The sequence below is a fragment of the Lepidochelys kempii genome, chromosome 15, assembly GCF_965140265.1.
Source record: "Lepidochelys kempii isolate rLepKem1 chromosome 15, rLepKem1.hap2, whole genome shotgun sequence".
Taxonomy (NCBI): domain Eukaryota; kingdom Metazoa; phylum Chordata; order Testudines; family Cheloniidae; genus Lepidochelys; species Lepidochelys kempii.
In genome coordinates, this window is record NC_133270.1 from 8,361,960 (window position 1) to 8,378,469 (window position 16,510).

Here is a 16,510-nt window from a genome sequence, read left to right on the forward strand (position 1 = left end):
TTTGTAGTCTCTAAAGGTACCTTTAATTACGAATAGTTTTTCTTCTGAAATTTCCCTTTTATAGTTATAATACACTTTGTAACAGTTTCAAAAGAAAACTTCAAATATGAAAAGATTAAAAGTGCAATACTAAAAAAAGATTACAGTACCTGACACGTGGGCCTTGACTAACAACAGAAATTAAAGCAATCTGAAGTACCACATACTACAAATTATGTGGGGAGAAAACATCAATGTATTCAGTGGTTTCTTCAATCAGTTCAGAAAGATGCATCATTAACTACAAGCTGTTGATGTGGAAGTATATATATTCCCTTACATGACAACTATAAACCTCCAATATTTTTGTTAATATGAAAAAAGAATATCCAAGTGCCTATGTGAAAACCAGAAACAAAATTCTCAACGATTCTCCCATTTAGAAATGAGATGGATTCATTAAAATGAACTATACACTGGCTGCATGTAACATAAAACCAGTTCTAAAGAGTTTGGGAGGTGGGGGGGAGACTTGTTTAAAAGGGGAAACAAAACAAAATGAAGACATCTTGCACAGACATAGTAAAGCTCTTGTCAATCTCATGTGTGTAAGAGGAGTTGGCACTTTCCCATGAAGCAATTTCTTAATCCCAAATGAGGACACAATAGCCTCATTTAATATGCCTTCTTACAAAAAAGTTTATTTTGTCTAATCCAAACCTTAACTAGCAGTGATTACACTCCAATTAATGGACTGTAGAATCCAAGGGTGACAGCACAATTTTGCAACTTAAAAAAAAATGAATTCTCATTTAGTTAACTGAAAGAAGTAAAAATTTAATGATCTCAAAGCTATTAAAACAATGTGTGTTCTGGAGAATTAAGAAAACAAATCTCTTAAATGTTCTTATCATCAGTAATGAGCAAAGAGACAGATTTTTCAATAACTAATGGCTTTCCAGTAGTGAGATTTGTTTAATTTTGCACTACAAAGGTCCTTGTAACTTCTACCCTCACAATTCAAACCTTCTAAATTACCACTATTTTCAGCTATACCTTAGTATTTTTTACATTAAATAGTAATCATTATTTAGTTGATACTGACATCTGCTTTTTAAACTGAAAAGCTTTCAAAAGATATACAAAATTCTGTTTCTAGCTAGATTTTATTCCTTCTCGTGTAAGCACACTTCATTACAACACAATTGCCTGTGGGCAGGACTAAACCACAGTTCCATCTTTCAAAAGAGGCAGGATTTTAACTGTATCGCCAAATCAAGTAAAAGTACTGAGTAACCACAGATAAGCTCTCTACCCCTAAAGATTTACCTGCAAAGAATAAGCCATTTTGGTTCTTGTAACGGAATTTCCTTCAAAACACTAACATCCTGCAACCAATATTGTACAATTATCAGTATCCTCAGTTTGAGAGAATATCTTCAAAGGATTCATGGAAGTGCAACACTACTGGACTGGATGTAAAAGCAAGGGTCTGTCTCAAGAATCAGACACTGAGAACAATAGCGAAAGAAAAGACTAAAACCACAGGAAACAAAGGGTTTGACATACAGGATTATAGGGCAAACTTGATCAATTATGTTTAGGAAAGGAAGAATCTGACAATGGATTCTTAGATAAACCAGCTCTTGCGCTACAGATAAGAAACTTTTCATTACAGTTTACTATAAACTTTAATTCCTGGAACATATGAACAAATATGTCCACATCATTTGTGGAATCAGAAGTAGAATTCTTGATGAATCAGTACAGAGATAGAGAATCATACCTGAGCCTTTTCCTTCGTCAACACAGTTGGGATGACTTCCATCATTTTCCATGAACACTTGCAACGCTGATTCAAAGCCAAAGTGGACAATGTAAATCAGAGAGGACGCCCCCTATTAACTAATGGGGACTAGGATCAACAGGAATATAATACAAAGAGTGTGAACATTTAATGAGTGCAAGGAAATCCCCCAGATGCAATGGTAAAATTAGAAATTTGGCAGATTTCATGCATGCGTTTCTATCACCAATGGAAGGACCATTTTATTAATGCATCCGATGAAGTGAGCTGTAGCTCACAAAAGCTTATGCTCAAATAAATTTGTTAGTCTCTACGGTGCCACAAGTACTCCTTTTCTTTTTGCGGATACAGACTAACCAAACTCCTACTCTAAAACCTGACATTAGGTACTGCAGATTAGATCCTCTCTGGGAGATATCTATGGTATTTAGGAGGGCAATCTGATACGAAAAGGAAGCAATGGATTAGATTTCACACCCTCACTGAGCTAATGGGAATAGGAAATTCTGTTGTTATTGAAGCACCCAAGAAAGCCAACTACAATTTCAAGCAACAGAACTGGTAATTAGTAGCAAGCATAAGACTCTTCTTGAACATTTATACCTTTTGTCTGCAAACCTCTAGCTCAGACATCAGTGGGCCAAAAAGACTTGGCACATGTCCCCCACAATGAACATTCCAATCTTCTTTTGGATCTTATTTGCACTGTCTACTTTTAACAGGAGGGAGAATTTTCCAAAGAAGAACCAGATGGGATTTTTAAGTTAAAGAAACAAACCCACTGTTGTGTTGGGTGATTGTTTTAAGTTCACTTTCAGAATTCCCACAAATCAGACCTCAAGAAATAAGAGCAGCCAGCCTAATCTTAACAGTAAGGTCTCTTGACCATGAATCTAGCCATACAGCTTTTGTGGTAACGCTATGGAAGCCCATACTGCATATAGGTAATTAACAGTTTTACACAGCTTTGTATAAAAAGGCACAGTAATATAAATTAAACCACCAAATTAGAAGCTAAGTGCACCTATGATCAAGCACCACTGAAGTATCAAACCCAAACTTAACTCTGACCCCCTTTCCCTACACACACTTTACACCACACAGCTTCAACCATGTGTGTAGCATATCACTACTGCACAGTACAATCAGTGTATGCATCATCTGCTCATAATAAAATGTACAAAAACAGACACGTACCTTCCAATTCATCTTCGAACAGCAATACAAAATACCTACTCTTAAACTTCATATAGATATCAAGGACCTATCCAGCAGCATTGTTTCTATTCTATGTGACTATGCACACCATAAACCCTGTATGCTCCCATGGTTCATATAAGTGCTATACCACATAAACAGTGGGGGACAAGGTTTAAGATGCCCACATCAGTAGGCTGCACACTTAAAAGTACATAGACAAAGCCACAAGACATTCCAGGGGAGTTAACCCTTTCACAAATCATTAAATCTTAAAAGTTTTGCTTTACTACAGACTATTAACATGCTCATTTGTGAACTTTATACCTATTTCCTAAGGTGAGGAGGAGGTAATATGGGGTTAAAAAGTGCACAGGACCTATGCAACAGATAGCAAATAAGTTGTTTATGGACTTCTACATGCTTTTTAAGATACACAGAGGCTGCCACACACTATGTTCCTGAGAGATCTGCCAGATGCTGAAGGAACTTTAAGGTCTTATTTCAGAACATTTTTTTTAATTAACATTGGATTTACAGTGTCAAAAGACACAAACACATAAAATGGAATCCATAAACTAAACTGGAACTTTCAGACCCTCTTTCTTTCTGAAGATATCCAATGACAAAAAAGAATTTGAAAGTTTTCAAACTTGCAATGACATCTAATTTCCTCCCACCCACCCAAAATGTCAGTTAATTTGTTTTGTTTTAAAGACAGGGTTAGAAAAAAAAGTTATCTTCCCTTCCTCCCCACAGATACGTATCTATAGTCTGACTGCAATGTTTAAAAAACAGTTTGGTATAGAGGAGGTCGGGGTGTGTGCAAACAAACTTATAGGGAAAAAAGTCACAACTGCTACTCCATAATCCATAAAAACTTTGCATAAAGTTTAAAAGCAACAACTTTACTATTTATTTGATGGCAGCATTTAACTACCTACATGTTCATCCACCAGTTTTCCAAAAATAAGTGAAAGCAAAGAAGAGCACTTACATTACAAAAACAAACTCATAAATCAAGAGAAAATTTTCAACAAAACCGGATTCCCTCCTGCAAGGATATATTAAGCATGTCTTCACTATTTTAAAAGCTCTTTTAAAAAAGTGTTCCTCATGTAAGCTTTCTACTAACTATTATAATTAGAAGCATGATTGTGGCATCAATAATATAATGTTCTATAAAATTAACTCCTCTGTTTCAAACCAGGATGGATAAAAACCATTGGGGGGGGGGAGTTTTTCTATTAAATCACATGTTTATTTACATCAATTTTATTTAGATGTTGCTAGTTCTTTACTTTTTATTTTATAGCCCTAAATTGATACAGTAGATATTTTGTTCTTGTTTCTTTAATTGGTTTCCTGTTAGTAGAATTTCAGACTTTACACAAAGATTTTCTGCTAAGAAATTTCATACTGAAAATGTTCGTTCTACTCTGAAAAATAAAAATCCCCAGGACCTCACGAATACCCTTACTGTGGGGAGAAAAACTCAAAACTGATAAATGGCGTGCACTATTACTCCAACCAATACCAGTTTCTGATATACTGAACTTCCACAAGTCAAGAAAACTAAAATACTTCAACCAGATTATATTTTTCCATACAGGGTCTGCAGTTTGAAGTTGATGGGAACTGTGCTCCCAAATCACTTAAGTGCCTTTGCAAATCCCACCCTTAGTTGCCTAACTAGAGTTTAGGAACTTAACTTTAACTTTCCATTGACAATTCAGTCAGTGTATACTAAAAATTCACAATAACTAACTCTATTAACATATTGAAAGTCTACATAACTTTTCATTGTTACTACTAAAATGATTTTGTTATAACGTGACAAAGATATTAGTCCACTAAGAGAAGAGTATTTAATGAAAATACAATTTTAAACCCCGATGATCCAAGCAATTTAAGCATATACATAGTCCATTGAAGTCAATGAGACTACTCATGTGACTGAAGTTACACACCTGCTTAATGGTTTTCAGGATTAGGACTCTAATTCTAAAAAAAAAAATGTTTTTGAACAAAAATGTGTTCATACAGCAGTTTTGTAAAATTCAAAGATCTAACTGATGTGGGTTTTAAAAAAGTATCATTTGGTTAATTATAAATTTTTATCTAAAGTTGCAGTAGCACAAACTCTCAAATTCATTTTTACAAAACCTGCACCGGATTATTTTTAATATGCAATTTTTAGATCATGATTTAAAATCACTCCATTCTCTTTAAAACAATATGCAATGTCTGGCTAATTAAAAAAAACTAAATGATTACAATCAATGGTCTTATGTTAAAATCTGTATGACTCTATCAGAGTCGATAATGAACCAGTGGCCTACCTTGCTGTTAAGGGTCTATGTGCTTCCAGAGTTGCTATCTTTTAGGTGATATGTACAAAGCTGATCACTTAGTAATAAAGATCCAGTGGAACTTTCGTCAGCAGTATGCTAATCTCAGTGTCTTGTCTCAATTTTAATTTGGGAAATTGCATTCTATGCAAATTCTCCTGCAGTGTTGATAAGATTCTTTACTTTTGTCTTAAATTATTTTGTAGTTCTAGTGTGTGTTCTTAAACAATTGCAGTTATTCCACCCCAGAAATGACTCCTTTCTGTAATGGATGTTGCAATTCCAGACAGGTGATGAACAGTCACCATGCAATCACTGTAGTTAAATGGCACACTACAATAGCAATATATTGTATTTTTTGAACAATTAAAGCAGCATAAGTATAATTAAGGACAATTAGTAGCAGAATGTAATAAACTTGCTTGTGATGTATGAAAAGCACATTAAAGCTATTGGGAACCACAAAATCCCAACAGCAGTGATTTCATACTCTTACAAATGGAGATGAAGATTCCAAATAAATAAATACACCAGACCCTCGCTAGAACACGCGTCTATATAACACGAATTTGCATATAATGCGGTCATGGCCATGAATCCCAAATGTAATTACTTTAATTGGAATTCATTTTAACACGGTACAGCGCATGGATCCCAAATCCCGTGTTCTAGCGAGGGACTGGTATAATTTTTTTTTTTTTTTAAATGTGGCAGTGGGTGTAACTTCTCAGTTTCTTGCAACTACCCATCCAATCAGTGGAAGTACTTCTGTCCCCTCTTCTCAGGGTCTCTCTTCTCTTCCATATTCAGTCTCCATGTAGTTCCTCCACTGAAAATGCATGAACTGCTCCTACTTTCCCCTTCACTAACCTCAACATCCTTCTCTTTCCACACATCTCTCCCTACAATGATTTTGTTTCAGAGGCTTCCTTTCTTTCCCTTTTGTTTGAGGCATCTTTAGCAGTAAAGAAGAACGATCACCCAAAGTGATAGTGGCTGTACTCCAGTACAACTGCACTTTCCTAGTAATGCTGGCAGTGTGAAAATGACTACATACATACAATCTTAGTCAGTATGACACTGCTGCTGGAAAGGTGCCACTGTACAGAATTCACAGACTAGATCACGCTTAAAAATTTTTATTCTTGGTCGCTTCATAAAATGCTGGACAACACAATTCCCTTGATCCTGTGCCAAATTTAAATCCACAACAAAGTGATAATATTTTCTTTTTGCTATATGCTATTCCAAACCATATCAAACAAGCTCATCAGAAATTACATGTCTCAAGGTACTGTTATCTCTGGAAGCAGTAACTACTATAATGTTGTTACTTATAACATGATGTGTAAATCAGCTATACCCTTTTACAATAAAAATGGAAAATGCAAGCTGCAATTTCCTTCTAATAAAAAGATCACTTAACTCACTTAAGTCCCACACTGCATTTGAAATATTAAATAAATGACATTTCATAAAGGGAATAAGTATATATTATTAAAGCTTAGCTGGGTAAGTAGGAATGTCACGCGTGCCTTCACTCCGAACAGGTGCCTCGTAAAAAATTAACATTAGTGGAATAGCTTGATGTAGCACTTCTGAGCCATCTCTTTAATTATACATGACTGCATTGCTACCTGCATGAAATAGGCCTAGAGCTAGAGACACACAGAAGGCACCTCAGTTTTGAGATTTCACGGGTTACATTGCCAAGTAAACAATCTGGTATTCATGAAAACATGAATTCTGTAAAGACGTGAGTATGACAATGTTAGTATGTTACAAAACAGGATAAAAGTAGTACAGCAATACAATAGGCCACGCCCCAAAAATTACATGCGGGGGGACAGGACAACTATGCACAGTGGACAAACACAGCAAAGTGTACATTTGCACTAGTCTGCAAGGTTTACTGCCTTATAGTTGTTTTGGTGGCAAAGACTACAGACAGAGGAACTTATGGCAAGAGGCAAGTTCCTCCTTACTGTACGTTTTTGATTCCAAAATGGTCTGAAAATCCTTCAAACAAGGTTTACAGAATTAGGCAACTGAGCACCCTGAAAATGTGAACAATTTTTTTTAAACAGTTGATGGAACTAGGGAAATTAGGTATATAAAGAGTAAAAGTCCATCTCTGATAGGAAAAATGGATAATAGTTAAATAGGAGAAAAAACACAATGTAGAAAAAATTAAGGAGAAAATTAAGGAACAGCTAAAAAGTGTCCCCTAATAGTAAAGGAATGCAAAAACCTTACACTGAGATTTTCAAAGCTGACTAGAGATTTAACCATATAAATTCCATTGAAATTAATGGGAGTAGTCAACTATAAAAATCTCAACTATATTTCTTAAGAAATCAGGTTTGCATTCTTTGAGGACAAGGAGCTGGGAAAGCATATTTGGTTGTGGTGTATAATTAAAAGGATGTAAGTTAAAGCTTCAACTTAAACTAAAAAGACCATATGATATTTTTTTCTACTTGATAGCCCTGCAATTTAGACTTGGGATTTAAATATCACAATGGGTTTTTCTGATCCATGTATGTGCATCAGGCAGGAATAGCCAATTTTATTCTTTAAAAACTAAACAAAACACTGGGAACCACCAAGAATCATCAAGGCGTCCAATACCTAAATAATAGAGGTGGGATCTTTGTTACCCTTCTCTCCTCCCTATCTCTTTCCTTCCTTTTGTCTGTCATACTCACCTGTTGCATCTTTTCTCCGTTTAGGCTCTAAATGTGTAATGATATCAACATGGCAGACTAGGCAACCATGAAGAACCCCACTGATTTAAATGAGATGCCATGGGCTTGAGTTGACTCTACAGGGCAGGTGTCTTTGTTCTATCAGCTAATTTCTAATTACCTTATACTATATTTTAAATTATTTAAACCTGTACTTACATTAACTTTACAAGCACATTTGAGTTTGCACTAAAACATAACCATTCACAAGCCAAACTACAAGTATCCCAAGTCCATTTCAATTCTTGTCTTATGGTTCATTTGCAAATGAGTACCACCTGCAATGTTGAATTTACATGCCTTTTCAGAATTCAGAATACATAAACTGTAACTAAGTCAAATGCAAAAGTTACTTTAAAACCTTCCACTGTAGAGTTAGAGATTTACAAGGAATAAAACAACTTACTATGTAGTTCACGATGTATCACATCTACTAGGTTTGGTTCATCTCCCCACCAGAATATCCATAACTCTTTACAATCCGGTTTGACATCACGACGCCACACACACAGCAAATTGGCCTGCAGGCAGCGGATGAAGCTGAGCAGAATTGGATCATCCTGGGCTGGGGCTGAAATGATGGGGCCACAATCCCCATGACCTTCAAAATTGTACCTACGCCATTTGATGCCTGTGAGTTCAGCCTGATGAAGGAAAAAAAAAATCATTAAGTTATTTTGCTTTAAATGTAATTTATATTCAGGTTTTATATTATTTCTTTCTGATTTTGTACTTTAATTCCTGTGTTTCATTTCTCAATTGACAATGGTAAAATTACTGCCACTGTGGCTAAACACGTCAACGGGCAGCTTCCCCATTGTTCTAACAAAACAAGGAACAAACAAGCTTTTAGAGCGAATAAAACATTTTTAGGAGCAAAACATAGTAAAACCCTTCATTGTTTCACAACAACCAGGTTGTCATCATGTTGAGCTGGTTCACTGCATTTCCCAAAACATTTACTGAAGTCTCCGTTACGGTCCCCACTGTGCTAGGTACTGTACAAATGGACACAATCCCTGTCCTAAAGAATTTACAATCCAAGGCCTTACCTACACTGCAGGGTAAGTTGATGTAAGTTACGTAACTTACCTCGACGTAGTTTACATCGACTTACCATGTGTCTACATCGCGCTATGTCAGAGGGAGACGCTCTCCCGTTGACATAGTTTCCACCTCTTGTTGAGGTGAAATACTGAGGTCGACGGGAAAGTACTCTCCCATTGACTTATTCCATCTTCACCAGACCCGCTAAATCAATGCCACTGCATCAACTGCAGCAGTGCCAAGTTAGCCCGTAGTAAAGACAAGCCCTAAAAAATCACAAACGGGGAAAGGGTATGGAATAGGGATGAAACATGCAATGAAAATGAAAACTGAAGAACTGGAACAGCTTTGTTAGTTACAGGGCTTGCTGATTATAGGTTTTAAACTTTTAATTAGGGGTATATGTAAAGCAAGGAATGGCAGTTACAAAGGAATTAGTAAGAGCAAGTGAATAAGAAATGGAAAAAGCAAAGTCACACCTCATCACCTGCCTAACCAGGCAGAATTTTGTAAGCCTCATGTCAAAGATGAGTCTTAAGAACAGGGTTGCCAACTTTCTAACAGCACAAAACTGAACATCCTGGCCCCACCCCTGCCATCCCCCTTCTCAGAGGCTCTGCCCTTCCACTCACTCTCTCCCACTTTCACCAGGCTAGGGCAGGGGATTGGGGCGCAGGAAGAGGCGAGGGCTCCGGCTAGGGGTGAGGGCCAGAAATGAGGGGTTCACGGTATGGGAAGAAGCTCTGGGCTGGGGGTTGGGATGCAGGCTTTGGGGTGGGGCTGGAGATGACGGGTCGGGGGTGCAGGAGGCGGCTCCGGGTTTGGGCCAAGGGGTTCAGAGTGCAGCCAGGGATGAGGGGTTGGGATGCAGGAGGGGGTGCAGGCTCCAGGAGGCAGTTTGGGTGTATGAGGGGGTTCCGACCTTGGGCTGGGGTACAGGAGGAGGTTCAGGGTGCGGGCTCCAGCCAGGCGGCCCTTACCTCAGGCGGCTCCTGGTCCACAGTGCAGTGGGGCTAAGGCAGGTTCCCTTCCGCGAGTCCAAGAAGCAGCCCACATGTCTGGCTCCTAGGCGGAGGGGCCAGGGGGCTCTGCACATTGTCCCCGCCCTGAGCACCAGCTCCGCAACCAGCCAATGGGAGCTGCAGGGGCCGCACCCGCGGGCTGCGCACAGAGCCCCCTGGCCTCTCCACTGGCTGCTTCTGGGAGCCGCAGTCAGCCAGAGCAGGTAGGGAGCCTGCCTTAGCCCTACTGCGCCATTGACCGGACTTTTCACAGCCTGGTCGGTAGTGCTGACCGGAGCCGCCAGGGTCCCTTTTCAACCTGGCGTTCCGGTTGGACACCCGACACCTGGCAACCCTACTTAAGAAGGGATATGAAGGAGAATAGAGTAGTAACTGAAAATGTGTTTTGGGGTGTCTTTTTCTATGGAGAGGAGATGGTCTAGAAGAAAGGGTAAAAGTGATTAAGGCAAAAATAATGGATATGGGGCCATAACCTCGATATAAAGGGGAAAGGGAAGGTAACACAGAAACTAAATAAGATGCTGATATGGTAAGAGTGTTGATGGTAACAACAGTATTTTTAATCAAATTGAGAAGAGTAAGGCTGCAGTAGTCCAACCCAGAAAGGAGGAGGAGATGGCAGTAGTCAATACATGAAACAATGAACACATGAACAAGAGTTTATGCTGTGCTGGCAAAGAAAGGACAGATTTTAGAAATACTGTATAGGAAGAAGAGGCAAGATGCATGCACTGTCTAAAATATGTGGCTTTCAGAGAAGGCTGAATTAAGGACAATGGTGCTGCTCACAGTGACAGAGAAAGCAGGGGAAGAAGAGAACAAGAGACTGTTTTCGCCATGTTGCATTTAAGATGACAACTGCATATCCACAAATGGATGTAAGACAGTCTGTGATGCTGGATTGAAGTGAGGAACATATAGTATGACAGTAGAGAGCCAGAATTATGAGTCATTGCCGTAAAATGGAAGTCAAAGTCAGGTCCACATTTAAAAAAAAAAAATCACTTAGATATAGAGCCTAAAGATAAACAAGAGGAAAAGAAAGCAAGGATAGAAGAGAATGACGACCCACTAAAGACACTAAAAGAGCAATAAAGGCGACAGGATGAAGCCACAAAACCAGTGCAGGAAATTATTTCAGGAAGTAGGGAGTGGCTGACAAAAACTAGAGAGAGGTTGTGGAGAATAAGGATAGAATCCAGCATGGAGATTGACCAAAAAGGAGTCTTTAGACTTTGGTGAGAGCAGTTTCAGTGGGAAGCCAAGGGTGAAAGCTGGGATTGGGGTGGGTCAAAGATGGAAGTGGAGGAAAGCAGTTGCAGACCGCACATTCAAAGCATTTGAAGATGAAGAGAAAAGAATTTGGACAACAGCTTGAGGATAGTCTCAGTGTTGACTACAGGTGTGAAAGAGAATAGGAAAAGTGCAGAGCAAGGAATAGGGAGGCCATGCCAGATATTAAATTTTTTCCTATGAAGTAATCTGCAAAATCCTGCAAAGACAAAAAAGAGCAGGAAGGAGGCTTGTGTTTGAAAAGAGAATCAAAGGTGATGGGGAAAGGTGACTTGCGTTGACAGTTAAGGAGTTAATGAGGGCAAAGAAGTATTGCTATTTAGCTAAGCAGCTAACAGAAAACAACAAAAACAGTGAATTTGTAGGGGAGGAAGTTAGCATGGCCTCAGAACTTTTGCCAGAGATGTTCAGCAAAATGAGTTCAAGAACAGAAAAAAGTAGATGTTGGGAGTAAGCTGGCTGCCAACAGGGCTGACCTTGTAACAAGAGAAAGCAGCAAAGGAGTTAAGTGTGGTGGGGACATGGGAGTGGAGGAAAGCAACAACTAAGATCTTAGCTACACTAAAAGTTTTGCCACCATAATTATGTTAGATGGAGTATGATTTTTTGCCAACATAGATATGCTATCAAAACCTCCTAGTGTACAAGCAGTCATAATTGCATCTACACCAGGAGGGTTTCCAAGTATAACTATACTGGCAAATCTTTTGAGCATATACAAGGCCTCAGTCAATGACAGAAAAGGAACAGAGGACAGAGAGGAGGAGACCAAGAACAAAAGATACTGATGGACTGAAGTCACAGAAAAATTGAATGGCAACGCAAGGTGATGGGGGCAGCAGGTGTGTACTGTTGCAGATGGAAATCTGAGATAGAAAACTCAGCAACGGAGAGGTCAGAGAAGTAGTAGTGCTTGATAGAGACCAGGCCAAGTTAGTAATTACTATAAATTTTAATTATATATAGTAATATACAAGTACATTTTTCTCAAACATCATTTCTGTATTATAGAAGTTTCCACAATGACGAATTATAGTATTAATGACACTAGAGATGAAAAACTAACATTCTGAACTTGAAAAAAGTTTTGCTTTCAGTTCACTTTTATATAGTTCTTCCCCTTCAGAAATTACACTTTAAATCATGTTTAAAATCAGCAAAGCTATTGATATGCAACATTTCCATTGCATCTCCATAAATCCCCAAAAATACCCTGTAGCTGTTGCCAAAATAAATCAAATTTTTGCAACATTATTGGACACCCTGTTCACATGATAAAAGTGTAATCAACACTTGGTAATCACCTCACCTATTGTCATATGTAAAGAAATACATTCTACAAAAAGGAGAGGATTAATTGAAAACAGCAGAATCAACACTGGTTCCAGGGGTATAAAAAACAAATGTGCATGCTAGGACTAATGAATTTTTTTGTAAGGTTTATTAAAAAATTAAGAGACTAGTACAAAATTAAATTAAAGTTCCTTTGAAACACAAGTTTTATTTCACCTGTTGACAGAGGCATATTTACGAAGATTTAACTCAAACTCTAGTTAGACTTACTTGTTATTATCTGTATTACAGTAGTGGTCAGAGGCCTTTGCCCTCTGTATTAAAACAAGATGCAACAAGGGGGTATAAAAAAACATTTATGTATATTTTTACATTCACACTTGATATTTTAGATATATAATGGAAGCTGAGTTAAAGTTTCAATATGAGTTTCTAAGGTCAACCTTCAGATGGAACGTTGCTTATTCAAAATATTACATTATTAAGGATATGACAATTCCACTTTTTTGGGTGTTCACTCAAACATGGAAAGTCGATTCTTACTCATCAAAAACTGGATACAAAGAAAGAAGCAAAACATGTAAAATATAAACTTTTTTTTTTTAAGCAAAATACAAATTACAAATTCAGGTGCATTTACAGTATTTATTAGGTAGTCAAGTTTCAGAGTAGCAGCCATGTTAGTCTGTATCCACAAAAAGAACAGGAGTACTTGTGGCACCTTAGAGACTAAAATTTATTAGAGCATAAGCTTTCGAGGGCTACAACCCACTTCATCGGATGCATAGAATGGAACATATAGTAAGAAGATATATACACACACACACACACACAGAAGGTGGAAGTTGCCATACAAACTGTAAGAGGCAGATTATCACTACAAAAGTTTTTTTCTCCTGCTGATAATAAATAGCTCATCTTAATTAGTCTCTTACAGTTTGTATGGCAACTTCCACCTTCTCTGTATATGTGTGTGTGTGTGTATATATATATCTTCTTACTATATGTTCCATTCTATGCATCCGATGAAGTGGGTTGTAGCCCTCAAAAGCTTATGCTCTAATAAATTTGTTAGTCTCTAAGGTGCCACAAGTACTCCTGTTCTTTTTTTAGGTAGTTAAGGTTATTTTAGAGACATTTACTAAATTAAAACACAAATATTGCTTTAAGAATGTAACTTGTTTCAAAGTGATGTTTAAATTAAAAAACAATGTGTGCTGTGAATGTGATTACGTACACTATTATTAAAACAGAAAAATAAAACAGACAATATTAACACTATCATGGTCTCAATATAAATACAAGATTGTTTATTATTACAGAAAGCATACTGTTGGATAATATTTGAAATTTATTATGGGCAGACTCCAAGCCTTTCAGTTTTTTCAGGGACAAGTATGTAGTAGTGATCAGTGTATGCATCGTAGCGATCAGTGTAGATGTTTTCTTCTGCACTGAAGGAAAATGAGGAATTACCTGCTCATTTCTTTTCTACAAAGATATGTCTGACACTTCTTACCACCAGGATACTCCTTATTCTGGCAGCAGATGAAGACAGTGCATAGCTGTCGATTATGGATCGGAGCTAATCTTAACCCCGAGAATTATTCAGGAGCTACGGTTTACACAACAGGACTTTAGAATTTGCAATTCCTATATAAAGCTCCTTTGATAAGATCTATTTCATAACGTCTTTCGTGGTAATGTGTGTTTTGATAAGGATCAGTGAAGATTTAGTACAAAAGCCTCCCAAGAGAGAGGGGTCAACAACCTCCACCCTCCCACTGAGTATCCCTATTTGTGCACTTGATGAGCAAGGCACCATATAATCAGCTATGGTGTAGCAACAGTCCACTCCAATACTAGAAAGGCAAGGATTTCTCTCTTCTGGATCTTCCATTAAAAACAGAGGCACCAGTGATCTCAATTCACTCTACCATCTATTTAATTTTAAGGATATCAACCATCTGATTAATTACACTCCCATTCTTCTAGAGACAGCATCTTGGAAGCCAAGGACACTTCTGGTTCTGCAATCTCTACACATCCAGCACTCGCTCTGTCACATATTTTGTCAGAAAAATTGAATGTATATCTACAATGGAGGTTTTTTTCTTCTTCTAAATCAAGTTAATCAATTGCCAATTAACTTAAATTAGCCAACACATTTGAGGAGTGTCCAGATTAGAATGTACAAACAGGTTGGCTAACCCAAGTTAACTGATAGCCAATTAACTTGATTTCAAAGAGCTTGCCTGCAGCAGTTGAAGGGATATAGAGAAGAACTGCCAAAAGGTCTCAAATACAAGTAAGGGAAAAGCAAGAAATTAAATATCTGGCAATTCTTCAGCTTCTTATGGCATGGGCTGAAGGTAGGCATCTGGAAAAAACTTACGCTATACACAACCAGTGTAGCCCAGGCCTCAGTGTGCTTGTCTAAGGTCTTTGTATTGTATAGGAGCAGAAGGCTGCAAAATCTTTGCGAACATAGTATGTGCATTTTTTTTAGCTTCATCTTTTCAGAGTCAAGCGAGCTTGAGAAGCTCTCTTAAAACAAACAAAGAGGTAAAGAAGGAAGTAAACAGCAACTAGCAACAAAACTGGGTTTCCTGTTCATTTACACAGAAAAGACAGGAAACAAAATGAAAAGAATGAGCCAGGAGAGGGCTAGGCTTTGGTCCTGAAAAGCTTAGAGATCATGTATTCCTTCCTTCCTTCCCCTTATTTGGGCAATGAAGCACAACCCTCATTGGTCTGTGCTGGTGCATCCAGGACCTATTTCTCCTGGGAAAGGATGAGTATTTCCTTCCATTGAATCTCTGGGCTAGAACATCATAATGCTTCTTTCCAACAAGTTCAGCAACTGCATTCTCTAACGCATTTCCAAATACTTCATCCACTGAAAAGTGTTCCATTGCCAGTATCTATTTAGCATGGGAGTCTCCTTACTCCCTCAAAACTTTTTTTTGGACAATCAGCCTTCTCTGAATGCTGGAACAATTGAAATCTTATGTTTTCCTCAAACTCTCATACCATAGCACTGCAGCCCATCTATAAAATTCATGCTAATCTAGTGAGTAGCTGGATTTATATAAACTATTACTGGATTTAGTAAATTGTCTCTACACTATGGCAAGGAGGACTGCAAAGATACTGTTAAGGAACAGGGGGACAGGGAGTCATACCTACCTAGTGGTCAGCGCAGGAGCCAGAGTTATGAGTCAGAATTGGGACACAAGTCAGAGTCACTACCCAGAAGATGAGCTGGGGTTAGAGCTAGGGCTAATTAGCCAATGATCAGGACCAGAGGCAGAGGCAGGAGTCAGAGAAGAGACAAGGATCAAGCATGGAGCAAGGCAAGAAATTAGGACAACGACAGGAGTGGCACAGGAATCTAGAACACGACCAGAACGGAAGTGGAGCAGGAACTGGGAATAGGGATTGGAAATCGTAGGACACAGGCAACGGCAGGGTTTGATGTGGCACAACAGAGTCTGCACAGTTGCTTGTACAGTCCACCTCAAATCACCTCCTGGCTCAAGTAGTAGGTGCTACCAGATAACTGCACCTTAGACTTTCCGACAGAATTTCCTGTGGGTCCTGACCATCCAGGATTTATGAGGTACTGCTCCCTCTAACCTGCTCAGTAGCAACGAGGGATTGTCCAAGACTCTGAGCCCCCACAGCCCTGGGTCTAGACCCACTGAAAGAGAGGACCCACAGCCTCGGATCATTACAGGTACTTTGGATCCACAGATGAGCAGTAAATGATAT

The 16,510-nt window shown here is 38.4% G+C and overlaps 1 protein-coding gene across 4 annotated transcripts in view; it reads right to left on the reverse strand.

The window, feature by feature from the left end:
* The window catches only part of MED13L (mediator complex subunit 13L), a 442,112-nt gene that overhangs the window by 379,928 nt on the left and 45,674 nt on the right, over positions 1–16,510 (reverse strand). For all 4 annotated transcript variants that reach the window (XM_073312881.1, XM_073312880.1, XM_073312882.1 and 1 more), the window contains exon 2: positions 8,488–8,725. In XM_073312881.1, coding sequence (XP_073168982.1) covers positions 8,488–8,725 — 238 coding nt within the window. The remainder of the gene's footprint in view (positions 1–8,487; positions 8,726–16,510) is intronic.